This window comes from Neolamprologus multifasciatus, chromosome 16, assembly GCF_963576455.1.
Source record: "Neolamprologus multifasciatus chromosome 16, fNeoMul1.2, whole genome shotgun sequence".
Lineage (NCBI taxonomy): Eukaryota > Metazoa > Chordata > Actinopteri > Cichliformes > Cichlidae > Neolamprologus > Neolamprologus multifasciatus.
The window spans coordinates 25,891,344-25,918,895 of record NC_140454.1 but is presented as its reverse complement, the minus strand read 5'-3'; the positions used below and the strand labels follow the sequence as shown (position 1 = coordinate 25,918,895).

The following is a 27,552-nucleotide window of genomic DNA, read 5'->3' as shown; positions in this document are numbered from 1 at the left end:
ATTTTCGTACTTTTATTGCTGACATGCAATATGACAGTAAGAGCTGTTTTTTCTTCATACTCATTCTGTGGATGTCGCTATTTAACTCGTTTCATGTTTTTCTACCACCAGAATAATCATGAGGCTTATTCAATATAGATTTCAGTTTAAATGTCACACTGCAGACAATGTATAATAATCACAGAATTAAAGTGACAGTTCGCTCCAATATCAAACTGACTTATTGTATAGATGGGGAGTGGGTGACATTATTTTTGCTAAGGTTAAATACGAGAATGACCACAAACTGAATAATTGAACTCATACATTTCTGGGGATAAAGTAAAAAGTTAATAATATGAAGATTCTATGAACATTTAAAGCGGTCTACATTTTCCTCTGTAGGTCAGTTCCAGCCTTAAGCTGCTTCTTATTCGTGTTTTGGAACCTGTTTTGCTTTAGGATGTTGAGGGCCGGATTGACTCGGTGTGCAGGGGTGCGGCCTTCGGGCTTTGTTTTGCCCATGTGTGACCTGGAGTGTTTTGGTAAGGGTACTCCAGTTTTGGATATATCAGTTGTGGATAAGTCTGCCTTCTCTTTAGCATAAAGAAACTAAATGGTGCTCATCTCATGGAGCTTGGACCACATAAAAAGACTGCCTGAGATGTTTTCTTTGTATCGAACTACATCGCCAACCAGAAGAAAAACGCAGCTGACATTACTAGATCGTGTCATGTGCCACAAGCAGATACAGTACTGTGCAATAGTCTTCAGTCACCCCTCATTTTTTGAAATGTTGCTTTCAAGCAAGTAATTTTTAAAGTGCTCTTTAGCAACAGTTATCCAGGCTTTCTGGAGGTCTTTCTGGAAGTGTTTCTTACTACACTGGCTACTTTTTAACTTTTTCAGTCCAGTCCTTGTACCTGACCATTTTCAGAGGCATGTTGGTTGTTTGTTGAGCCACATAACAAATTCTAACAGCTAATGCACGTGTGACTGGGGTACATAGGTACTTTGCTCAGAGCTGTAAACATAAAAACATAAAATCGGCATAAACTCACAGTCTCTGAACTGTTCCACATCATCGTCGAACACGGCCTCCTTCAGGGCGCTCTTGTCGTACGTGCAAATGGTTTCTCCGTATCCGTATGGGGCAAATTCTCGAGTCCGGGGCCCAGAGAAGGAGCGCGGCGATGGCGTGTTGAGCAGCGAAGTTTTGTTGTCCAAGGCAGTGCGACCGCCTTCCACCACGTCTAAGCCGAGCCGGGCATCAGACCCAGGAGAGGAAGCTACTCCTTCTCTCCCTGCCTGCGAGATGGGAGAGGCATTATGCAGGGGTATAAAGAAGATCTGGAGCCATTTTAGCTTCAAATAACCATAAAAATATGAAAGCAAACCAAACAATATGCAAAAAATGACACAAGCCTCACAAAAAGAAAGAGAGTATCCGAAGACAAATCAGTGCATTACATACACAGTCTGCCTGCAGTGGCTACAGAGGCTGAGTCAGCACTGATTAGTAGATGTGATGTTCTCATATAGTCAATAGACGTAACTTGGCAACAAGTTATCAAGCATTAGCTGACAACTTAGAGCACCCTCCTCTCATCTAAACATGGTCACAACTGCTCTAAACACCACCCAAAATAGTGGCGACTAAAATTTTTAAAAGGGTTACAGAAACCAGCAGGAGATACTAAAAGCACAGTTATTTCATGGTCAACATACAACCAGAAAGCCAAACCACTTTTGAGGTCTAAGAACCTAAAAACTGTTTGAAAAATGTCTTGAAAAATGAAAAATGTAATGCAGCAGTGTCTTAAAAGAGGATCATAATTCATTCTAAGCATTTAATGCCAAATCAAATTCCAGGTTTTTCAGAACTGGTTCTGGATAAGAAGCTTGTGGCTTACTGCATCATCCCTCTTTGCCTCCCGTCTAATAGGCTCGTTCAGATCCTCCTGGCTCCGGTAGGAGAAGCTCTGGATGGCTTCAGTGACGCCACGCAGCGAGCTGTAGATCTCGTCTGAGTTCATGTTCTCCGTGTCGTACTCCATCATGCTGCCAGACACACAGACATAAAAAGAAACGCATGCATGCACTTTTATATAAAATGTGCAGCAGAAGCAAAATACAGCCACATGAATCTGCAGACATATGCATGCGAAGAAGCTGTGCTCTTGACAGACAAGGAGACTGATTTAGAGCATGAAAGGTCAGGACTGACATAACCCTTAAAAATTATGGATTTTCAAAAGGATGCTTCCACTTTATTAGACATGATGGTTTATTGCATGAGCAAAACAAAAAACAAACAAACACTCTCAAATGGTTTGGTGAACTGGGTAAAGAAAAGGATGAGAGTGTGGATTCCTTAGGCCACAATCTCCAACGTGCCCGCCTCATTACCTGGGTGAATACGCTCTGCGCAGGACCCTTATGGTGGGGGCAGCAGAGGTGGAGTGAGGCGTAGGAGGAGGAGGAGGAGGGGCAGGCGGGTGCTTTGATAGTCCGTCGACACCCCAACCCCATAACCGACTGTTGTCACAGCGCGGCCGGGAGGGAAGGACGGACAGACAGGAGTGAGAGAGAAGGGAAAGGTGGATGGAAACCGACAACACAAGGAGAGAGCACGGGACGAGACAAGAGAGGGGAGGAGAGAGGAAACAGCAAGTGCGCAGGAAGAGAAAGAGAAAAGACAAAAAGAAACTAGTCTGAGCTTTAAGGTTACGGGAAAGTGTTAATTAAAAAGGAAAGCAGAAGTTGGAGAGTCTCAATGTCAAGGTTGTTTCCTTGTTCACCTCACCGAAAGTCCTGTTCTGACCATAAAGGTGCCAAAAACAAACTTCTCTGTTTTATAGTTAATGGCAGGTCATTTTTTTTAACACAATTCATCCATTTGGATTTTATTAAAGCATAAAGAAAGCACATTTTGTCCCTATTAACATAAAAAGAAACATGTATCAGCTTCCAGGAAGGAAAAATCAAGTGCAGTTCCTCTAACATCAACCAGAGGCACCAAAAATCACGTTTACGGCCCTGTTCAAACAGTTTCGGTCTCTACAGCTAATCTCTACCTTCATAACGACTGTACAGGGGTGAATGTTTTTACAACACACTTGTTTAAATTGTATTACGGTTTAAAGTTCGTATTGTCATGGCCTGTTTGACAGACAGGTGGCTGTAGCTGTTACCCACCCTGTTCGTTCTGTAGGAGCATTCTGTAGCATTTTAATGCAATTATCTGAGCAATAATACGACTGCTGTGCAGTTAATTGTGCAAACAGACTGTCCAAGAAGACTGAGCTCCAGTTTCAGTGAATAAAATTCTAGGACTTTTATTAAATGCTACACAGCAATAATTAATCTGTATCTGTGTGATGCACCCATATAGCCTGTCGTTGCTAGCTAGCATCTTCTTGCCAGGTCTGACTCCTTGACTCCTGACTTGTTCACCATTTCAGATAAATCTCAGATACACAAATGCAAGTGATCAGAACAGGACTTTGAGGAAGCAATCTGATCATGGCAGCTGGGCTGAAAGTGTTGCAACTCTGCCCAAAATAAATGTTTTTTTGCCCACATTTCAATTCAGTATGGTTTGTGATATTTATGGGTGAAGCTGGGTAAATTAGTTAATTGTGTGACTGTGATTTTATTTTGAAAGAAAACCTTGAAAAAGCATTTTTGTGCTGCTAATGCTCTCCATACAAGGTGCACTGCAGGTTCAAGTGCAGTAACAATAACTTAAATAACTTATCAATGTTTATGGGTTTCTGCTGGCAGATAAAAGGACAATCCAGGCAGAGTGTGTGTGAGCTGAATGAGCTGCTCAGCGTGGAAGAATGAAACTGGATTTTAGGTAAGTAGGCTGCATTATTCTGTAAAAACAGCAGATTAATGCAACAATCACCCTCCTCTGTTTTTTTTTACAACATGATCGTGTATGACAACTTCAAAGGCTCATTTATCAGTCGCTATGCAGCGAATCTTTTAGCAATCAGACAATTGGCAGGAGGAGTTTTGTAAGATTTCTTTTGTCTTTGTAAATAATTGCTTCTTTGTTTTCACATATGTGTGAATGAATTATGGGCTGTAATCTCTAGAACAGCTCACTCAGTCTCGAGCTACTACCGACCCACCTGGCCGCACGTTACTTTGTCTAAAGGTGACACATGATGACAGCACCAGTATCCCAACAGTTAAAACACAGCCATGCATCGACACACTGAGTGTGTCATTAAGGACATAGTGTCATCAAAGGCGGCTGCCTACCTTGGAGAGAGTCCTCCATGGGAGCAGTTTGTCGGTGAGGTGAGAGGGCTGGTCCTGCTGGGTGTGTGACGAGCCGGCATTCGGCCAATAGTGTTACTCGGAGAGCCCTGAATATCAACGACATGAAATTACATACAACGTAACATCGGAAACAGAAGTCCACCTCAAGTTCAATCAGTTCAACTCATCTTAGAATACCGCAACCTGGGTGACTGTAAAACTTTTCCCCTCAGTGACACAGAAATCTTACTGACCACATTGCTGCTGGTGTTGCTCGTGTTCTTCAGGTGGTTGTGCAGCAGTTTGGTGGCGCCGTCTTGGAAAGTTTTGGGCAGTGCTCCCAGCAGCATGGTGAACTCTGGGGTGTTGAGCTCAAACAAAGCAATCAGCACCACCTGTGCCGCCTGCAGGCAGCGAGCACAACAAGTTAGGAAAGAAAGCAGAACTGCAGAGAACCTTCAGATACCTTCAGGCTTTCATGGTTTCAGAAGCACCTCAGCCAGGTAGCTACCTGCTCATTATAATGCACATTAGCAACCTAGTGTCTTTAAATTAGCCATTTTAAAGTTCTCATTAACACCCTATTCTTCCTGACGATATTCTTCCAATACTGGACTATTAGCTGAAGAGTTTTCCATCTGGTTGCTGCTTTTAGACCAAACGTAAGGAAGCAGCTGTACCTGAATTATGATCTTCAGAGGAGGCTATACCTCCACTCTAAATCATGTTTGACTGAATATGAACGAGCTACCCATTCTAATTCCTGAGGTTTACTCACAGTTAACTCACATTTACGTTGATAAATATGAATCTACAAAAGATTCCCTCCTCTAACCACTGGCTCTTCTTCAACCACGGCTCCCAACTATCGCAGTTAAATGATGCTATTCCAAAGTGAGGAGTCACAGGTCAAAAAGGAGGGAATTCTACAGAATTTACAGGAAGCAGGGAAAGGGTTATAAATGCTGAACTGTACCAGGAAGCAAGAAACAGGTGAATTCCTAACACTGACATTCTCCTAAACTTCAGTGCATCTTATTCTAAAAAGCAGTTAATGATACTAAAAAGTTTCAGGTTCAGTTCTCAAGGTTCAGTTCTTATGAGGCTATGAGTAAAGCATATTAAAATCACAATTTATGTACAAGATCTTCTTTATTTATCCAATGAGCAGTAATTATGAGGGTACTGGCCAAAGACTCATTGTTGTATCCTAAAAACTGCAGAACATGCTCGTGTAGAATAAGGCATCACTGAGTGCTTTATGGCTAACCCTAGAGCCAATAGGCTAATATGCACACTAACGAGGAACTAGTTAATGCTTGACATGTGTATTCCAATATCAAGCACATACAGTGGACATTATAACTTATCAAGTTAGAATAACAGTAATGTTTTACAATATTTTACAGAATTTGATACACAGGTTGTTGCCAATGCACTTCTGAAACCATGGAAGACATTCTTTCACTTTCTGGCTCCAAGACGGGCTTCTTGGTGCAGTAATGGAGGATTTAGCCTGTAGAAAAACATTTTTTGAAAGGTGAGAATTCAAAGATGCATTCAGTAGAAAACTAAAGGAAGAAGAATCTTTTTAGGAAAATCAGTGCTGCAACATGCAAGTGAGTAAAGATAAAGGAGGAAGTACTGGTGTGCTGCTGCTGCTACAGGAGAATAGAAGTTGATGTTTAACAGAACAATGTTTGGTCTATTATTGGGAATAAGTTGTCAAATATGTCATGGTTTGATTCTTGTGCAGGTTTCTGGTAAGAAGATAGAGAAATGACAACTACACACCAGCTTTATTTAGGGATGCAGCAATCACAGTTTATATCGGCTATAATTCTGATTTCAATTACCCGATTGCATATTTATGACAAAACGATGATTGACTAAACATCCAACAGGTCGTTTTCAGGAGGAAAAAACTTGCCTTCCAGCATGTGCACAGCCCAGTTTGATTACTGTAAATATCCTGATACATCGGATGAAACAAAGGATTTTTTGTGTGTTAAGAGTTCAGATGAGCTGATTGATGTATTTGTGGCTCCAAACGCAGCGACGCTGCCCATCTCTTCTTTACTTTTATAATTTCCATTTATAAACTCACTATAGATTATACCTAATATTCACCAGGAATAGCATCATACAAAATGAACTACTAGGGATTCTAATTTTATAGAACTACAAAACCCACAGTGAAAATCTTTAAACTGATAAACTGTGAGGACAAAATGTCCGGGGAGACATCTTCTAGTTGCTGATAATTTGTTCATTTAGGATGGGACTACACAAAACTCTAACCCGGGGCAGCAGTGAAGCTATGCCTGCACATTGTGCTTGAAGGTCGGCTAATATAGCATTGAAGGAACCAACTATCCCAACCAGTGTTGTGTGTTTCTTTGCAGTTGTTTAACTTAATTTTAAAGTAAAAACACACAAAAAACAAACATTTAAATCACCCTGTTGGCCCTCTCTTCTGTCTTTCACTTTGTTGGGATTAACAGTTCATGAACAGCTTTTATTGCACTTAGTGCAATAAAAGTGATAACAAGGTATCATCAACTCAATTAATGTTATCTTTGCTTTAGCTGCTCTGCTCTGTGTGTGAATATATACAGTGAAACAGAGAGCAAGACAGGAGACTAACCTGAGCTTAAATGAGATGTAAGCAAAATAATTACATAATTAACTCAAATGTATTTCTTTGTCGACTGTTAATTTAAGCCTGAATTCTTTAACAGAAATGACTCTTTCAGGGTAATACAGTGTATTAATACTGGTGTGGAAAAACAAAAAAAGGATATTAGTTAGGATTGGTTTAGTTTTGATGTCTTAAAAACTCTGGGTTGCTTTTTAATTTTGCAAAATGAGCAAATTCAGCAGAAGTTTCTACTTGAGGTTTAACTATTAAACTGATTCATAAAAAACATTTTTAGGCAGTTCTCTTGATTTGTGCAATGGCCGAACTAAAAGGATGAGTGATTTATGAGCTTTACTGGGGATATTTAGTGTATCACAGTAGCACAAAGCACTTAGAAGGTACTGCTGTCAGACACAAAAATCAGATTTGACCATGTGCTTTACTTTACCATAATTCCTCAAAATACTTAGGGCTAGATAGAAAATTAAAATGGTTTTTAAATGAGAATTATTTTGTATTTTTACAGCTAAAATTACAACGTAAATCCAGCCGGCCTGTATGACACTTGGGTGATAAAGGGGTGACATCCAGCTCTTGGTGCCACTATTCCCGACACACATATCTAAAATCGTCATGTTAGCATGCAGATATGCAGGTGGATGGCAGGTTGTTAGGGTGAGTCAAACAGTGTTAGGCACAAACTATTAAAACAAAAAAACGAGCATTCCTATTAATGTTGCACTGCAAAATTAAAATCCATCCAAATGCATTCAAAACCACAAGCTTTCCTGGAGAACTACGACTGTTAAACAAAAGTCTTTCCAGGTTGCACAACAAGCTCAGTTTATTTGGTGAGTGATCACTTTGCCAGGCACACACTGACTTTATTTGTTCAGCAGAACAGCTGGAGTGTAAATGGTGAGTGACAGGATGCCGCAGTTGGCTTTTTTCTTTTTCGCAGTCTTGGAGGTTTGGTGGCTGGTTAGGTACCGGGCAGGCGTGCTTGTTGTGATGTAATTGGCTGCTGAAGAGGGCTCTACCTGCTTACACCTTTCTTCCTGGTTGCCCTCCGTCGACTGCAGTAAGGCTGCAGTGCTGGACCTGCCTGCTAGATCCTCGCTCACCCAGTTATGAAGGGTCTGGGGCAACAGTGGCAAGGCAGAAGGGGCATTACAGAATGGCACAGGACCCCAACCATCATCACAGAAGCAATATTTGAGAAGATCTGTGCATGTGGATCAGTGTCCCCTGATAATAGATGCACCTATTGTATTCTTATTGGTCTATTTACAGAATATCTAAAAATTTGAGCCCTGATTTGAAACTGGGTGAGGAGTTCATTTGGAAGAGCGGCAGTGGAAAAACAAACAGTGAGGAACACAGAGGGAGAACATATGACGCGCATCAGACAAGGGAAAGATAATGGGCCATTGACCCAAGGCCATCCACACGGAGAGTGCCTTTTATCAAAGTTTACAACTGCTGCTGGACAAACACAACAGGCCAAGGAACCCAAATGAAATAAAGGAACAGAGGAATACAATATAATTGTTTTGTAGTCAACAATTTTCTGTAAATTCCAACCCCACATTTTTGTTTTTGGACACTTCACAGACAGCTTTACATGATTCAAACACATTCTTCAATACGATCCTTCTGTATTTTATACTGTTTCTTGGTTCAAGCCGTTTTAGGTCCACCATGCCTCTTTAAAGGTGCTTTCGGTACAATAAATAAATAAATAAATAAATAAAACGTTCTAAAAATATCACTAGAATGTAAAGAAAGTGCAGAGATTAAGTAAGACATCTGTGTATTGTGTTGTAGAGATATCAACTGAAGATGAAATGGGGCCGCACTGTACTCTTTGATAATACTAGAATAAAATAATAACTAGAATACTAAGTGTGAGAGCCTTAGGACATATTTTAGCCTACCTTCCGCACATCTGAACTTTTTGGTTCAGTGGTCCAGGTGATGATGCGAGACACCGCGAGCCGAGTCTCGCTGGAGTTGACAAAGTCTGTGGGATCCATCTGCCGTGCCAGGGACTCGATGTACTTTAAAATGGCCACTTTCACCTGAAGAGACAAGAAATCTTTAGTCTTGCTGAAATTATATCTGCCGACCAAAAATCAACTTTACTTCTACTTTACCTTGAGGTTTGGAGTCTGAGTCTGATCCACAATAAACCTCATCAGAATGTTGAACTGCTGGTCAAATGGGAAGGACTCCCTAACACAGAGAAAGAGAACAGAATTCACTTCTTTCCTTCATGTGGCTTTTAAGCGGGTCTAAGGAAAAGCTGAAATAGGTTTCGAAAATATCAATATATTTGCAAATGATTGGACAGCAGTGTTTATATCAGTATAATTTGATGTAGCCTTTGCTTTAAATTTACTCTCTAAATTGCCATGCAGCAACGAGGGATATATAGTTCATTATTTGCAGTCTAACTGCAAATAATAAATCAAAGTTTTAAAGGTCCACATTTATATTAAAGCCACAGCTGTGCATGTAAAACCCAAACTGTTTGTTCATTTGTGAAAAGAATACACTAACAGAGAATAAAAGCAATAACTTTTACCCTGCAAACACAGCTTGCTCAACTACTTTTTTGTGACTTTTGCATTTCAAGATGTTAACTCAGACCTGAATTGATCCTTTAAAACACCAAAGTGAGTTTTTGTGGAAATAGCCTGGTGGAGAGAGGCTTCACTTCCTGTCTGATGGCAGGTAAAGCAGTGACAATGTTCCATTTGTGTGCACAGCAGCACATGGCTTTAGATTATGTGTGTACTTGGGGGGTGTGGTCTACTACCACCTGCTGCAGGTAACACAATGACTGTGGATCATAAATATGAGAAAACAGTTTACCCAGTAAAATAGTTTTCATTTTAAACACAGACTTTCTTCAAAACTGCAGCAGCTTCCGACTGAGAAACTAACGGTCTGTTTTTATGGATCTGTATATCTCGTTGCTTTTATTGAAAAATAATGATCTGTATATAATGTGTTTCCACCTGACTGAATTATATAACATTTGATCCTGCATGCCTACTCCTTATCGACCAGCAATGCAATAGGAAGCAGCCATGACTGGTGTGACTTTCAGACCTTGTGACATCCAGGGCTTTCTGGACTTTGGCCTGGACTGAGCCAAGCAGGTCTGCGCCCATCTTCTTCAGCAGCTGGGTGAGCAGGACAAAGAGCCAGTCCTGCAGGTCCTCCCTGTGTACTGTGACGAAGTCCACGAGAGTTTCAAGGAACATGCTGAAGACCTGCAAATATGCACACAGATCATACATTTAAAATGCAAAACATTTTTTAAGGAGGAAAAAATAATAAACTTTTTTTAAAATCTTATATTTATTTGCAGAATACGAATTCAAAAACAAACTTACTCTCTGTTGTTAAGTCCACAGCAAGGCAGAACATGCAACAAGGGACGCCTCATTAGTACCAAAAAGTCACAGCATACACATGTAATGTACCATGCATTCATATTGATGTCAGTGTTCATCCAAATCATTGTTTTAGTTGGTAAAGTTCTGATTCATTACCTTGCTGTGAGGATCTGCAAACATCCGTGTGAAGATCTCACAAAGTCTCTTCAGCTCCACACGACTGCAGCCAACCAACAGAACCAGACAACCAATCAGCCATCACCAATCAATCATCAATGACTCAGCTTTAAGCAAAAAGCCGAATATAAAATCCATCAGGTCATTGCCAGTGCATTTGGGGAAAGCAAATGATCATTGTGTACCTGTTTATCCTTGAGTTTAAATGCCCCTGTGGTGATCTACAGTGTGTTTCCATGGGTTCAGCTAACCACCTGTTTTCAGATTTCCTTACAGTCTATCTCACTCTGGCAAGCAGGTTGCACACAGTTATTGTTCTGAATCGCTACCAATCGGATGGTTGATTTGTTTAGTAAGGGTTATAGAACAGACAGACATACAGGCTGTTCTAACTGAGGAAGAAAGTCACCTGTAACTTGAAGAAAAGCGCAGGGAAACCACAGATTTTTTTTATGACTCCTTTGTTGTGCATGTATCCAAACACATTGGGATTTGCATTACTCAAGATAACCAACAAATCCGAAATCACCTCTTAAGGGTGATTTGATGGGAAAGGGTCTAAAATTCTGCCTGTTTGAGTCCAAAGACTAAAATATTTGGATAGTCAATGGTGCTGGCACTCAGACTCCTTAAATTATGTTTTACTAACAGGAGAAAAGGTGGACAGTGACTCAAGAGTTCATGACCAAAGTTCCCCAAAAAGTGAGCCTTTAAAGCACTTAAGATAGATCATAGATCCTAAAACAACTACTACTGTTACAAGCTAAAGACTGTGAAACTGTCCAGTCACAAGACAAGAGACTAATTGGCTATCCAGCTAACTGACACAGAGACCCATGACAATAGCGACCTGGACAGTAAGCTAGCCGGGGGAGAAAATACCCGACAGAAAAAGGAGAGGCTGACTGGTTAGCGGTGGCTGAACTTTCAAAATGAGAGCAAGGAAATTATTCACAATAGAAAAAAATGTGAATTAATAAAAAATAAGGTGTAAAAACAATTGGGTAGCTATTAATAAACCTGAACAGCCGGCCAAGTAAAGTCTGTGAATGGGAAACATTGCATAACTAACTGGGTTACAAGATCAATGTACGACATGTGACCAAATTTCAGAGAAGCTGCCTCGAAAAAAAAACACCTTATCTGATTTAAATTGGCCAATCTCCTGTTCAAGGTCATCTGCGAATGCATCGCCAGACTTTCATTTATAGATACGCTGCTGAAAGTCACCTTCTGCCCCCATTAATCTTCTTTGTGATCTTTCAGGTTACGTTTAAACAATTTTGGGAAGCGGATAAAGTCGCAGGGACCCAAATCTGGCAACTTGGGCGGGTGGTGAACAAAGACTGTATTTGTGTTTTTAGTGCACCTTGTACCCACTAGAGTTCAAGCTGTACCCACTACAATATTTTTTCACAGATCGGACAACTTGAAATTTAAGTTCTGATTCTTACTGGATAATGAAAATATTGAATGCACTTTGTGTGCACCTTTGAACCACTCTGGAGAAAGATAATAATAACAATAACTTGTCCCCAAATACTAAAGCACATATTTCTTGCATATGTATTTTTATACCCCACAGACAGCTCGCTCCCACCTCAGTATTCTTTGGCTCTTGAGGAGGTTCTGCAGGCCCAGCAGGCCCTCCTTCCTCTCAGACCAGTTGGAACTGGCACAGTGGTTCAGGACCTCAGCCACATCCTCCGTCTGGCGCAAGTAATGTGGGATTCCTCCATTTCGTGACCCGTACGAGCGCTCCGAGCATGCGCTAGATGCGTCGCTGTTGGCATCGTCGTCAGAGTACATCCCCGGGGATTCGTACCTCCGTCTCAATGTCTTCCTCTGAGAAGGAAAGACGGACACTGAGGATTTGATACCGAAATACTGACCGGCTGTGAGGTAACAATCTTGATAAAAGCTTGCCTGTTGCATCTGGTAGCCATGCGGTTTTCTCAACAGTTTAAGAAAATTAAAAGTCCAAATTTGTACGTAGATGATATAAAATTCTTCGAATACATTTTTAAGCATTTTCTTTCATTCTTCCTATAAAAAGCCAGTCAAGCAGTGCCACAAGTAAGCAAAGGCCTTGCAGTGGGGGACACGTCAAACAGAAGAGCATATTTAATCTTATCTCAAAAAATTACCAATGTGCCAAAACAATGAGGTTCAACACATTTATACCACAAAGACGTGTCTCTGCTCTGGTACCACAGATGCTCACATCAGGGATGCGATGGACAAACATTCAAAGTGAAACAAAAAAATAAAGAAAAACAAAGAAATAAGAAGGCTTTGGGGTGGAGGAGCGATTATGATGAGGCAAGCTGCATTAATGTTTTCTTAACTTGGTTAGTGCATGATGGCATGGATACATGGACAGAAATGCAAAATGACCAACTACCTTATTCCTGGAGTCTCCTAAAAGCTGAAATGGTAACAAACAACCAAGAGGAAAAGAGGAGAAAGGGAACGTTTAAAAGAGGATCAAAGAAAGAATGCAGTCCATTTTTCTGCGTGCAACACACATGTGACGAGACATGTTAGAAATATATCTGATCTTAGTAAACATAAAACTTTTTCATGGAGCTCCATATTCCTGAAAAAAGGTCAGAATGATTGTTAAGTTTGGTGACATCTACTATTTTAGCAGTAAAGGAAGTCTTCACAGTGGCCTGAGCATCCATACTTACACTTACTAATTAAGATTACACAAGTGACACGTAAGGCTTCATGGAGAGTACAAGTACCTGGATAATTATACAGCACCAAATCACAACAAGAGTTGCCTCAATGAGCTTTATATTGTAAGGTAGACCCTACAATAATACAAACAGAGAAAAACCCAACAATCATATGACCCCATATGAGCAAGCACTTTGGCAACAGTGGGAAGAAAAACTCCCTTTTAACAGGAAGAAACCTCCGGTAGAACCAGGCTCAAGGAAGGACGGCCATTTGCCACGACCGGTTGGGGTGAGAGAAGGGTTTAATTTAATGTTTAACAAAGTGTGTGCAAACAGGTGCTTATATGAACATGTGTGCTAACTAACCAATCAACATGCAGCACTACCAGCTACATCAAAAATGGAGTTAATACAATACTGTATTTTTTAAAAACTAAAATACCAAATTCACTCTTACTCATTGTGGACCATCTCACGAGAGCACTCTTGGTAAATACAACTTATAGCCAATTAAATTTTATTTCATTTATTTAGTGCCAATTTACAACAACAATCATCTCAAGGTGTGTTATACTGTAAGGTAAAGCGTGAACAATGTTGGAGAAAACAAAATTCCCCTAAAACAGACAATCTTCTGTAAGCAGCACTTGCTGATGGTGCGGAAGATGAACTCCCTTTTAACAGGAAGAAACCTCCAATACAAACAGGACAAGGGGAGCGGTCATCTGCCTGACTGATTGGGCATAAGGAAAAAAAGGGGAAAACATAGAGAGACTAGCAGTTTATGCTAGCTAGCTACCCCACAACAGTAGATTTTTTTATTTATTCTTTTTTTCATCTGGTAATATTGAGACAACTCCTGCCACTGACTGGTGTTTATCTATGTCAAACCTTCATCCTCGCAGTAGAAAAATTAAACATTATACACGGTCAGAGGTTTGATAAGTTCCCACATAATGGGAACGCTGAAGCAGCAATAAACAATTTTCCAATCTATCTCTTTGATTGGAAAAAAATTGTGCACTAATTTAAGACTTAATACATGAAAATATGCAGTGTGGATTTGAATAAGGACATGCAACCATTAATGCAGGTAAATGACCAACTGCCCAGACTTCACTTGCTCATTTTAACATTTTATCTTATCAGACAGACTTTAAATCTAATAGTTTCCACATCCATTTTCTAATACTGGGGAACAATTAATTCTCTAGTTGTGTAAGTGACAAGGTCACAAGAATGGGACAGACATAAACACAAGCCAAAAAGACAAGATATCTCATACTTGATGATAAACGTTTACACAATATATCTCCACACTGATAAACTTCTTAAAAGTGTTGCCAGTAGAGACAAGTCCTTTTGTTTGCTATGCAACATTCAGTCGTGTTAATTTAATATAAAAATATTTTTTAATGTTAATAACAAATTTTCAATTATGCGTCTTTTCTCTCAAAAACCATCAACTTACCAGAGCATCAGCGACTGCTGCCTCCACCTCTGTGCCGGTGTTTAGGACCCTCATAGCATTAACGGATGCAGAAATTCTCGCTTGATGCACCAAACCGTACCGGTCTGCAAACAGAAACGGGAACAGAGGACAGTAAAGTGAAGGTGAATAAAAGCACAAATGCACACAGTTACTTACCTGCTTCTCTTACTTACTGGTCTCTTCAAGCAAAAAGAAAAATGCTGTGAAATAACAGCTGAAAATATATTTAAGGCTCCAACCACCAAAAGCAAAAAGAAAAGCAACATCTTATAGAAGAAAAACAGGTGACCAGGCCCTCGGCCAATAAGCACAGACATGCATCACAACGGCTGTATACTTATCCCTTGGAAGAAGAAGGATTTAAGAAACCAGCAATTCACCAAATAGGAAAAAACATGGAAAAACGAACAAAAAAAATATTTAAAAGAAAAATATTTAATGCCATGAAACAAATTTCACATTAGCACAAAAAAATGTAACTGCAGCTATAAACACACTAGAGGCCACTGAATTAAACAAAAATAAATAAATAAATCACAGCTAACCAGAAAAAATAAGAAAAATAAGGCACCGGGAATGCAAAAGAGTGAACAATGTATCAAGAACATAAAATAAAATAAATAAAATAAAATTTTTCCCTTTACATGCTCAGTTACAAAAATACTGAATAAAATACTGAGCAGGGAACATAAAACCAACTATAAATGTTGCCTGCAGTCACGTCACTGTACACATCCACAGAAGCATGCTGGCCGGCATGATTTGTGTGAAATATTTTAAAAAATGGGAGGAAACTGAAAGCGGCTTGGCTAGTTGGGGAATCTGATCATGCAGGTCACCTGACTGGCCGTGGGGGTCGGCTGTGGAGAGAGCGCTGGTTGAACGGGAGTGACGTCGGGAGGCTGCGAGGGAAACGAAAGGTGGGCAACATCCGGACCAAAGGGTTAGTGGTGCAAACACACAGACAGAAGCCATTTTTACTCTGCTGGGCTGAGCTTCATGCAACACTGGCTTCAGCACCTCCTCCTGGCTCAATGGGCTCCCAGGCAGTCCTGAAAACTGCAGTTCCTCTCAAGTCCACTTGAAGCCAAAAGTGAATTAATTGCTATCATATTAAAATGTCCAACTTTAAAAAAAGAAAAAACAAAACAAAACAATGTTACAATTATTACATGCAGACCAAACCAGTTCTTTGTTTATCTGTAAACATGTTGATTTCTGCTGTAAAGTTGGACATTTTAATGTTGGTGTCTAAGTCTATATGGGAGTATATGTGGACACGCGTGCTGCTGGAGCCTCTAGTGGACATTAGATGAACTGCTTTTTGTTTGATTGACTGATTTTTCACCCTGAGGCTGCATCTTGGCAGAGCTTAATGGATTGGGAGTGTGTCAAAAATATTTGGCTAGTAAAGAACACTACTCTTGTTCTTACATTAGTGATTTTGTCCTTTCTGAGTTTAATGTGATAAAAATGTCCAAAATGAACGACACATTTTATTCAGTAATACCTGAAACTAGAGACTGAGACTGAAACTCATCAGGGAAGTGTTTATTTTCTCATAGACAACAATATGCAATCAGACTTGCAGGTTTAAGCCACTCTGGCATCATAATGTTACCCTTTCCAGCCAAACTGAAACATAAATCTGCCTTTTTGCATTATCTAACCATTCTTCATATTACACTTTTAAGTGTTATGATTTGACATAAAACTGAAGAAAACCTGCTTTAGCTCCATTTCTTGCTCTTAACCTGTGCAAACACTGTCATATCGTTCAGATCAGTTCAGCAGAGTAAAAACAGGTCACGTGTACAGGATAACAGGAAGTGTTGCCCGTCATAATAACAAAGAATTTTTAACATTAAACGTCAGTGAAAACATGTAGCCTTTTTCCCAGCACACATTTTGATTTTTCAAAGTAAGAAAAACACTGATGTTTCTAATAATTGAAAAAAATGGAATCAACCGATATCCATTCACTTATTTTTTTCTACTGTGATAAGTCAAAATATTAGCTGTGAAAAGGCACCAAAATGAATAACTGAGCTGTGTCTGCTGGCAGAGCAACATAAAACAAAAAATTATTTAATAGAGAACAGAAAAAGATGCTGTTACTCTCACAGTTTAGAGTTTTTGGGTTTGGGTCCAAAGAAATTTTGAGAGATTTTCCTGGCAGAGAATGGTGTGATGACAGTAAGCGGGACCAGTCTGCATACGGTAGAGGCAAAGGCATTTCTCACCATTTAATTGGCAAACATGTCTATGATGTTTGAATAAATCCAAATCCAGTTTACTGGAACTAGTGAGATTGGGTATCAAATCCATAGAGGCCTCCACATTTGACCACTACCTGATCCACAAAACACTGGACCCCTCCTCCTGCAGGTGGTGGACCCACAGGAGAGCCAATCCATGCATCTCCCTTTGTATTTATCAAGAAAACACTTTGAATCTGAGGTGAGTAGTTTGTAGTTTGGAGTGTTCAAACATCTCCAGGTCTTTTTCACATGTTAGGAAGACAGATTGACAGCTGGATTGATGAAACATCTGCGAGGATGTGGATGCTGTGTCCGGCTGTTGTGTTGAAGAGACAGCTGAGCATGAAGGTGAAGCTGGTCAAGCTATGTTCATACCCTAATCTGTGACCGTGAATTAGGGGTAATAACTCAGTGAATAAGATTATGCATACAAGTGTTGAGAATGAGCTTCATATGGCGACTGAGCCCTCTGGGCACCATTTTACCACCATCTGGTGAATGCCTCTTTACAACAAACTTGACGTCACGCCTCTTGATTTCTGTAATCCTACCCATTGTGCCACTGCAGCTGGGTTGAAGACACGAGTCTACGAACATGTTGGTGTTCATGACTGTTTTAATGATGTATCACTACAGAAGTTCAGAGATTAAGTTTGAAAAAATGAAGTTTGTGGAAAAAACTGTTGTTCAGGAGAAAAGTGCAGCATCTACCTGTGCCGTAACAGCGAGGATAAATACATGTGGCTGTGTGGTTACGTCACTGGTTGCGTGCAATGTGACCAATGTAGTGAGTGTACTGGTGGCCTTAAGAATAGGATGACAAGGTCAGTCATTCTGGAGGAGCTCAGAGTAGATCTGCTGCTCCTGCAAAGAAGACCCAGGATGTGCTAGAGAGATATGTCTTTAGTTTGGATTTGGAAAATCTTGCTGTCCTTATCCAGGAAGAACTGGAGGAGGGTCTAGACAACAATTGGTTACTGCTTCTCCCAGAAGTAATTTTTTACTACTTTGTTTATGCTTAGATTTCAAAAGTTCTTCAGAGAGATTAAAAAGCCCTTCATCTGCACATAATTTCACTTACAACTATTTCAATTACAGGAATCCCTCTTAAAAAAAAGCCCAGCACAGAAACACGGAGGTAAATCTCTTATATAGGAAAACAATCAAATTAAGAAGAGAAAAACAGAGCAGACACAGTTCATGCACAGAGGAAGGCATGCAGAGATTTCAGATGCTACAGAGAACAAAGAGACCAGATAGAAGACTGGAGCAGGAGGCTCGTTTAAGCATCAGGTACATTTTGTTCAGTTGGTAAGCTCACTAGGAGAGAGTCCAGACAGCCGTGAGCTCGGAGATACTCACCCAGAGGAGTGAAGCCCCGAGCGGGGCTGGTGTCACGGCTGCTCTCACGACTGGTGTCGCGACTGCAACCTTGACTCATGCTGGGACGGGGAATGCGGCTCCGGGCTAGCGTGCGGTAGGGGAGAGCAGCAGGAAGAAGAGGTTTACCACACAGGCTGGCTGTTAGGACAACAAGTTAGGTGGGAGTGTCAGTGTGCATCCATAGGAGAAAAGGTGGGAATGAGGCTCGGAGAGAGGAAGACAGAGAGAGAAGAATACTGGAAGCATGAAGCCTCGGATGAGGGTCCTGGAGCATGTAATAGCCAACAATATAAACTGTTTTAAGAGGTTGAACAATAAGTGAGTAACTCTGGTTTTCCATGGAGAGATTAAAACGATGTGTATGGTCATTGGAGACAGGAGATTGCTGCGCAACCCATGTTTATGAGTTTTGGCAGAACAGTGTAAAGGACAGCACAGAAAATCAACTGATTCATAAACCAATCAATAGAGTCAAACTCTTGACCTCTGTCATTGAGTCGGCTAATACAGAGAGACTACGAGAGATAAAAAAAAAAGGAGATACAGAAGAAAAATGGTGAGAGTAAAGAAAATGACAAACAGCAGTAGGTGAGTGAGAGTCAGTCATACAGCACATGGCCAGGAAAGGTTAGATCCAAACACGAGCCCAGGCTTCAAACTGTTAACTTGTGAGAAACAGATCAAAACAGCAGGATTCCCGAGTTTGTAAAGATGAAAAAATACAATACAGGAAAATTCAGCATTTTAAATGAGCAAGTGAAGAAAATAAAGACCTCTTTCCCATCTCAAAGCAAATCTATAAACAAACACAAAGAAACACTTGACAAGACACCAAATTTATCAGAAAAACCAAACAGTTTTTGACTTATAGTCTTTCATCAGGTAACCAGCAACTGATCGAGGGTTGAAGAGTTTCATGAAAAAAAGACCAATAAGAGTTTGGACCTGTAAGTCTGAAAAGTCATGACTGCACCTGGCCCTACAGCAGGGCAGCCAGAGCCACTGAAAGGAGAGGTGTGGTGCACAGGAATTCTTAAGGTACTGAACCATGAAATCAATAAAAATAAAACGGCAAGATCATTAAAGATCATCTTCTTGGGAACGTCCACAATACTAACAGCATCTCTGCTATCTTTAGATTTCTGTTCTGAACACTTACACTGCTCAGTCAAGAACTGCCGTTTTAAAGTGACCTAAACTTCACAGAGAAAATGTTTCTGGTGATGAGAGCTGTGTCTGCGGGTAGGACTGATCAGATTTTAGATTTTTATTCTGGATTTTCATCCACAGTCTCCAAACCAAAAGACAGCAGGTGAAATGTGAGACCAGGAGCATGCTTGCACCCCCAAATATTCTTTGGGTTGAATTTGTCTCCCAAGGTCAGACTGTGAACTTTAACTGTAACGTCTGAGAAAGAATATTCAGGGGAAACCATCGGACCTGGATTAAAAACAGAACTTGTACAGAGTTATCTAAAAAAAACAAACCCAAAATCCAAAAAGCAGCCATGCTGGAAATGGTCCAGAAGTGCACGTGGCTGCCAACATAACTGAGAAACAAATTTCTTTGGGTTTGTTTTGTAGTGGTGCTCTCAGTTTTGGTTTCCATCTTTCTTTTACAGAGGAGGTCTTTTGTTAACACCACCAAGTAATCTGCACACAGGCTGCAGCATCTTTTGTAATTTTTCTTAAAAGTTTAACAAACACAAGTTCAAACCAAACAATTTCAATTAAAAAAAAAAAAAATCTCTAACTTCAATAATTTTTTGGCCCTGTTGTGAGATATCGTAGGTCAGAATACACCTGTGAGGAGTGATTATTTAAGGACGGGAATCATATCGCAATTTACTGTATCACTGATTTATGATCTGTGCTCTGACAATAAACTCGCTCATGGAAATGTACAGCAGACAAAACAAACAGGACTTAATGTTTTTATCAGAAAGATAGGAAAGTCCAGTTTCAGCTATCTGTACATGTGTTCCTGTGACACATGGTGATCAGCACACCTGAGGGGTCAATGCCGTGCAGCCAGTCAAAGGAACACTGTGTGACATCTGGGCCAGCTTCTTGTTTTACTTCTGCACAGTTATGTCATATTAATATTGACACTAAATAAGCAATTCATTCCCTGCACAATTACAATTCCTATTTATGCATCAAATATCAGAAAACTGCAGAAATAAGTCAGGACTAAAGTGTGTTTAATAAAATAAATACAGACTGCTGCTGGCTTCAGGAGCCATTTCAAAAATCATCACTTGTAAGAATTCAGTTAATAAGAGTCTTTATATTCAGGGTTTTATAAACAAGCCGCGCATCATTAACACATTTTTCAGGCATTAGTTCCAGTTTCAACGTGCCTGTGACTGAACATCTACCCTTAAATCTCTCCTTAAGACTTTTTTTAAACATATATTTTTCATATATTTTTATTTCTCCTCTACCACTTTCTTCCTCACTTATATTTTTTATTTATTTTATTCATACTTATAGGTCATATTATTCTGATTGTTCTATGTTTTGATGGAAGCTTTATGCCTCACTTTAAATAATGTTCATCCTTATTGTATCATTATTACTGATGGTAAGCTCTTTTATTGCATTCTATATAGAACTCTGCCTATGAATAGTATAACAGTAATTAATTATTATTATTTACTGAAACGTGGATTCCCTCAGTTTGCAATGCCTGGTGGAGACGTGCGTCAGTATGTCTCAGTGCACAGACTTCCCGTTGTTTATGTCCACTGTTTCATACTGCATTCTCTTTAATGTGTAGATTCTCTTATTTGTTTATTCTACTTTTATCATAACTGGGGTCTAATTTACATTTTTACTGTTATTAATGCAGGTTTGTTAATTTTTGCTGTGCTTTTTATTGCATTGCTATCACATTTGACTTTTAATTGTTCTAGATGACATCATAATTTAAGTTTTATGTTCCATATTTTTGTACACTTTTACTGTTTGCCTTAACTAGACGGCACTTTCTGTGAACTTTTCCTGTTTCTGAAGGTGCTTTAAGTTTAATTCTATGTTATGGTCATATACAGATAGTAAATGCAGCGAGTGTGCCGCTCCAGAGTCAGGTCCTTACCAAGGCCTAATCGGCTGGGGCTGGTTTCCCGGCTGCAGCCCTGGCTGCGAGGGATCCTGCTGCGCTTGTCTGCCGGAGTGGTGGAGGCTGATGCCGTGGCTCGAGGGATCCGTCCATAGCTGCTGTGACTGAGTAGCTTACCCGGAGAGCTGGAGCGACTGCCGGCTGTTAGGACAAAAAAATAAAAAATTAAAAAGGACAAACAGGAAAAAAGTGGCTGAGATAGTGGCTTGGATGAGTGAGGGATGATGAAGTCCTGTGAGGACACTGCAGCCTATAAATCTGACAGATTATGATGGGTTCTTCTATTTTAGGCACAAACCCATCACTTAACTTTAAGGGTGAATCACAGTGACAACACAGAGCTTCAAAGACAGGTAAATTACAGTCGTAAACCATCAAGTGACCGAGCTGTGTTAGCCACTAAAACGGCCAAGTGGGACCGTCAGATTTTAGACTTTTCAAGGCAACCAAAGCGCTTTACAATGCCACTATTCATTCACTCTCGCATTCACACACTGGTGGAGGCAGCTACAGTTGTAGCCACAGCTGCCCTGGGGCAGACTTTTTGTGACATTTTTGTTTGGTGGTGCGATGTGATTTTTCTAATGTGAAATATGTGCTGTGGCTCCAAAAGGTTGGGAAGCACTGCTGTAGATAATGCTTAGTAAATGTGCACAATTACAGAAATATCAGGCTGTTTGTTTGTTACTTCCACACGTCTGCTTTTTTTGTTTTTTAGATGTGAAAGATTTCACAGATTTTCTAGAGAAACACAAATATCTGAAAATGAAAAGCCTAACTATAGAATAATTACCAGCAAATTAATGATTTAAAAAAAATTCACACAGCTTTCCTCACAGAAACCATGTAGGAAGGAAACATGTGGCACACAGAAACACGTAACTTGGTCACTTGAAGGTTAAACAATCAAAAACAAAATTTACAGCTTGGACATGTGGGGTGAAGGAAAGGGGGACACTTGTTCAGAGTAAATGGGAACAGACAATGCCTTCCACAGTGGGAAAAAAAAACCCCAACAAAACCTCACAAAATTACCAATAGCTGGAAAGTGTGAGAAACATGCAGATACTGTAGGGTGACACAACGAGACTACGTGCAAAGCTTTAGAGTGGACTTAATTTATAGAACTGCGTTGAATCACTGCTGTCGTTGGCGATGTCACCGTTCGTATTTGAAATGTCATAGTTTGAATAAACTGCAGCAGTTTAATGCCTGCGATATAGAAGAGATGACACAAGTATGGAAGTTTTCTGATCATTCACTGGAGAAAAGTGCATTGTGGGTAATGCTTGTTTACCAAAATTTACCAATTGACCAATTTTACCTATCAAATTTACTGTCTTGCAGCTGTTTCTTAGATTTATAATGCATCACTTATTAATGCAATTTGCAACTCTCTTGCACCAGATGAGTCTTACTTTTACTTTTCTTCAACCAACTTCAATTTAATTGTTGTATATATACCATTTTTGCATTCTCTCTTAAAGTATAAGGCCTTTAATATGCAATTAACTATGTTGTTTATTCATTGTAGACTGTACCATTTTATTCGTTATCTGGCTAATGCTGTAACACAATCATTTTCCTTGTGGGATCAATAAAGTCTCTATCCAACCAACCATCCATCCAGTCGCTAAAATTAAATTGGTGCAGTTTTAGACTACGATGGGCAAAGACGGTGGTTGACTGATATTACTGACCAAACAGTGAGGATACAATGAAGATTTAACGCAATGCTATAAGTCAGGTATGAAAGGTGAGGCATCTGTCTTGTGATTGGATGAAGCTGAGGCCTTACCACTGATGGGATTGGCTGATCTTGATCCTGGGTGATGGAAGCGATAGGCAGGACAGGGTGGAGATCGAGATCAGTCAGAATGAGACAGAAGGGGTTATGTTCATTGATTTGTTCCCAGCATGCACTCTGGGTGGCTGTGGACATGTTAGCTGTGAGCTCACAGATCTAAGCAACGTACAAAGATAACACAAAAGCAACAAAGCATGCATGTATGGAGGCGCACATGCACAAAAACACAAGACTGCACAGAAGAAACACATGTCGAGGGGATGTTGAAGCAGCACACAATAATGAACGTTCAGCGCAGGCTTTGCAGATTTGTAAAGCCGGATGTGCAAAAGCTGGTTAAACAGCTTCACGCTCACATTTCACTCTAACATCACTGTTTAAGCACGTGCATGAGGTGTCTATACATACGCTGGGACTGTGAGACCACTTTGGCCCGACTACGCCCCCTGCTGTCCACCACTGAAGAAGAGCTGGCTCCGGCAACGCTGCCCGAGCTCTGTCTCCTTGTGCGAACGCGACCTGGATGAAAAGAAAAGGGAGAAAGAGCAAGGGGGGGGGGGTGTAGAAGGTTTAATAGATGTGAGTGACTGACTGCGGTTCAACCCAGCCCTGGACAGAGACACTGGAGAAGAAGAAGTCTGAGGAAACAGAGTGAAGCAGACCTGGATGAGGAGACAGAGCTGCTCTGAAAACATGAAGGGGAAACAGACAAACCTGGCTTTGTTAGTGTTCACAAATAGTTCTCAGTGTTTCTTGTGACCCACCAGACAGGAAAGGCATTCCTGAATCTGTAACTCGTGCTATTCAGAAAAGGACTTTTTAAAGACCATACATTGACATAATTCCAATGTTTCATTAAAATGAACTTAAAAAGTAATTTTTTTAAGGTAAACTTAAACTCTTTGTTCATATGTAAAGAAGGGAAATAAGAAAGATCTCTAAGTTCCCTCACCCACCCAATCAGTAGATAGTCATCGTCCATGAGTCTACCTGCTGTCTTAGTGTTGCCCCGTTGTTCTCATAGGAAATCAATGGACTATTGGGTTTATTTCTATAATATTGTAGGGTATCTATGTTGTTTTGATTTTTGCTCTGAAAAAGGGTGTCTTGGGTTTGAAAATGAGGTGTTCAGCAGTTTAGTGCATGGCTGCATGTCACTGGAGTGTGTTGTGGTGATCGTCAAAAGTTATTTGCTTTGCCTGTTTAGTTTTTCCTTGCATTACTTTTCAGTTCTAGAGTTTGGATTCAAAACAATTCTGTGTAATTACAATAAGCTTCCTTCATTCATGGTAAGAAGTGCTGTCACTGTCATCTATCCATGCAGGCCAACCCAGCTACAAAGCAGCTTTGACAGAGTATGGTAATCAATAATTGGCGTTTTAATTTAATGTGCGTGTTGTATTTTCTCAAGTTTCTAGAGTCCATTGAACATGGATTCTCTTCTATGGTTGTTTATGGTCTCAGTCTTTGATTTCAAGTCTTAATGAATCAAACCTGATGTTCATTTTGGAAATTATTGTCCCATTAGAGTCAAAAAGGACCTTAAAGTATGAGATGTTTTAAGGCAGGACTACCTTGTGATTGACATGTTCCTCTTTTCTCAGCATGGAGTGTCTCAGTCAGATCCACCCCTTGGCCAAAACACTAAGCTAGGCTCAAGGCTGAACCTCCCTACCTGACATGAAGTCTCGGATTAACTTATGCAAGCAAAGCTAACAACTTCCTTTTTACCCTAACAGAAACCACAAGAAATATCTTCAGACTTTTTGACCGAGACTTAAACAAACATTGAACATCCTTCAGAGCTGCTCTGTGGCTAAAGAAGATTATATAACTGTAAAGAATACTCTGATATTTTAAACATGTACACATTGTTACATCACATATTCTACACAATAATGAAAATGCATTCTGCACTATGAGTTTAGACAACATCATAAACCTTCATAATTCCAACCAAGAAGAACTGATAAACCGGAGGCAAAAAGGTTACAATCAGTTTGGCTTTAATTATCATAACCTTCTCAGGTCTAAGTCCTCAGCAATGATAAGTAACCCTAACTGTGACCTTTGGATTTTTCCACATGCTCTCTACGGTTTTGGGATTGAATTGAACAAACATTCAAACTTATATGCAACAAAAAATATTTGCATTGCTGAAAGCTAAAAGGGTAACTGAAAATCCATCCTGCAGGGCATTTGTGGAAGAAAAGCTAAAATATCTTTCTATCCTAACTTTTTATCTTCTGCAGATCTATTTTGCTTTTGATACAAATGTATTTCTGCAATAAAGGTTTTCACCTTCTCACCTGTTTTCACCTGTTATAAAGTGCGAGGTGCAATAAAAGTGAAGACAGCTGCAACCGCCCAGTCTGCAGGTTCACTGAACGATTGTACGATAAGTTATGGGCAAAAGCCAACTCAGCAAGAACATCTAAAGTGTGCTCTTATGCAACACGTCAAGAATAGCACCTGAAAACTGGCGACAATGATAACAGGGATTATACAGCATGCTAAAAATAAATCCCCTTGAGGCGTATAGGAAGTGATTAGACTGTGTGCATTATCTCTTCATATATTCATCGAGATTTACAGCAGATCATAAAAAAACCTTATCTGATCGGCCATTCAAACTCATCTACACTAATGACACCACTCAGGTTTTCTGTGGAAAATCACAGAGTGTATTTTTCTGACTCTTCCTTCCTCTCACAGTTTGCATTTCTTGATCCATGGAAGAAGGCTGAGCTTCTTTATTACACAGTTTCAGGCATTATACTAGACCGCCGCTGGTACAGTGAGCATCAGTGCACGTCCACCTGCGGCTGCAGGCTCAGTAACAGAACTTCACTCGCTCTCCTACCTGCAGAGCGAGGGCTGCAGAGACTGACTGCAGCTCTCTTTACGTCTCACACTTGGCACGACATTACAGAGCAGCCGTTGTCTACAGCCACGTTTTGGTTTTTATCATTACAGCTCTGACACAATTTAAATGGGTGTAACACTGACTGACTAGCTGAAGCTAATGCCTGTTGATAATGCGTTACCTTAACTCGAAAACTAGGTCCGCTAGTATTAGAATTAAACTGCAGTTCCCTTTAATGACACCTTTTTTAAAAACTTGCCTGTTTAAACTGTATTAAGGCTTAATGTTTGCATTATTAGGGGTGTGCCTGATTTTTTTTAAATGGAAGTGTCTGACTAAAACAAGACATCTGAAAATTCTAGGACTTTATCTGGATATTATTGAGCACCAATTAGTTTGTGTCTGTGTTACACTTGTATACAGTCTGCAGATGCGTCTTGATAAAGTTACCTAAAAACTTCAAGCGTGATCAGATGTGTGCCTTGTGTGTCTTATTCCCATTACTGTGAATGTTTGTCCTTGGTCTGTCTTTCAGTTTACTGCCTGAAGGTTGCTTTTACTTCCCTCCTTTTACTTCCCTCCTTACATTCGATGTGTTTTTTTCCTGTGATCTATTTTTTGAAGTCATCAGAATCTAAGTTAGTTTTTAGTTTGTGTCTTTTTTCATTAGCGTTAAACAACACGAGGACACTTCAAAGAGACCCCAAACCTATGAGTGGCACTGGAGGTAGCAACACCGTGACAGGAAATCAAACTGTGGACCCATTTAGTGCATGCCACCCTGCAGCGCACCATGAGAACCTTTTCTGTAGAGTATGATACAGTAACAGTGGATTCAACTGCTGTTCAAATTAGACAGCTGATGGATACATTTGGGTCATTCCATAAAAAAAAAAAATCAACCACATCAGAAAAGACCTGAAGCCTCAAAATCAACAGATTTTTTTTTTTGTACATTAACTTCAGTATATTGAGTGAAGCCTTCATACTATGACTATTCTCTCAGTTACTGACCCTCAAAGTGCATTTTTGATTCCTCATAACTTCACAAATATAAGATTTTCCACATGAGTAAGCTCCAATTTTACTTATGTACTCTGATGGTCTGTAACGCTGAGAATATTCAAAGTATGGAGGTAAAATTTAGCGTGGTGAAGTTATTGTAGAAAAATGTGAGGGAGTCAGGTGGTAGCCGCTGATTGATTTTTCATGCAGTGACCCGTTTGTTAGGGTTACAGTCAGAAGGAGGAAATCCATGCAGACAGTCCATGCAGAGGTCCACAAAACTGAAGACTACTTAGAAGGGATAAAGAGAGGAAAAGAGAGCACAGATGAAGAGGAAATGTAAACATTGTGACATCTGACAAAAGAGAAACACTCATACACACAGTTCTTACCATCACTTTTACCAGGAGTGCCATCTATGGGGCATTTAAGAAAGGCAGTGCAGCAGA

At 40.1% G+C, this 27,552-nt stretch overlaps 1 protein-coding gene across 3 annotated transcripts in view; it reads right to left on the bottom strand.

Moving 5' to 3' along the window:
- clasp1a (cytoplasmic linker associated protein 1a) overlaps positions 1-27,552 on the bottom strand; it is an 89,135-nt gene that overhangs the window by 8,617 nt on the left and 52,966 nt on the right. Inside the window, exons 19-38 of one of the 3 annotated variants that reach the window (XM_085136342.1) lie at positions 27,496-27,519; positions 23,641-23,751; positions 23,224-23,250; positions 21,402-21,566; positions 18,282-18,440; positions 15,498-15,560; positions 14,638-14,741; positions 12,884-12,907; positions 12,080-12,324; positions 10,459-10,522; positions 10,300-10,302; positions 10,013-10,176; positions 9,052-9,130; positions 8,833-8,976; positions 7,936-8,034; positions 4,509-4,658; positions 4,255-4,361; positions 2,389-2,517; positions 1,893-2,040; positions 1,041-1,287 (exon numbers count right to left, since the gene is read on the bottom strand). In XM_085136342.1, the coding sequence (XP_084992468.1) occupies positions 1,041-1,287; positions 1,893-2,040; positions 2,389-2,517; positions 4,255-4,361; positions 4,509-4,658; positions 7,936-8,034; positions 8,833-8,976; positions 9,052-9,130; positions 10,013-10,176; positions 10,300-10,302; positions 10,459-10,522; positions 12,080-12,324; positions 12,884-12,907; positions 14,638-14,741; positions 15,498-15,560; positions 18,282-18,440; positions 21,402-21,566; positions 23,224-23,250; positions 23,641-23,751; positions 27,496-27,519 (2,256 nt within the window). The remainder of the gene's footprint in view (positions 1-1,040; positions 1,288-1,892; positions 2,041-2,388; positions 2,518-4,254; positions 4,362-4,508; positions 4,659-7,935; positions 8,035-8,832; positions 8,977-9,051; positions 9,131-10,012; positions 10,177-10,299; positions 10,303-10,458; positions 10,523-12,079; positions 12,325-12,883; positions 12,908-14,637; positions 14,742-15,497; positions 15,561-18,281; positions 18,441-21,401; positions 21,567-23,223; positions 23,251-23,640; positions 23,752-27,495; positions 27,520-27,552) is intronic. The other 2 variants (XM_085136344.1, XM_085136343.1) reach the window with 2 other exon arrangements.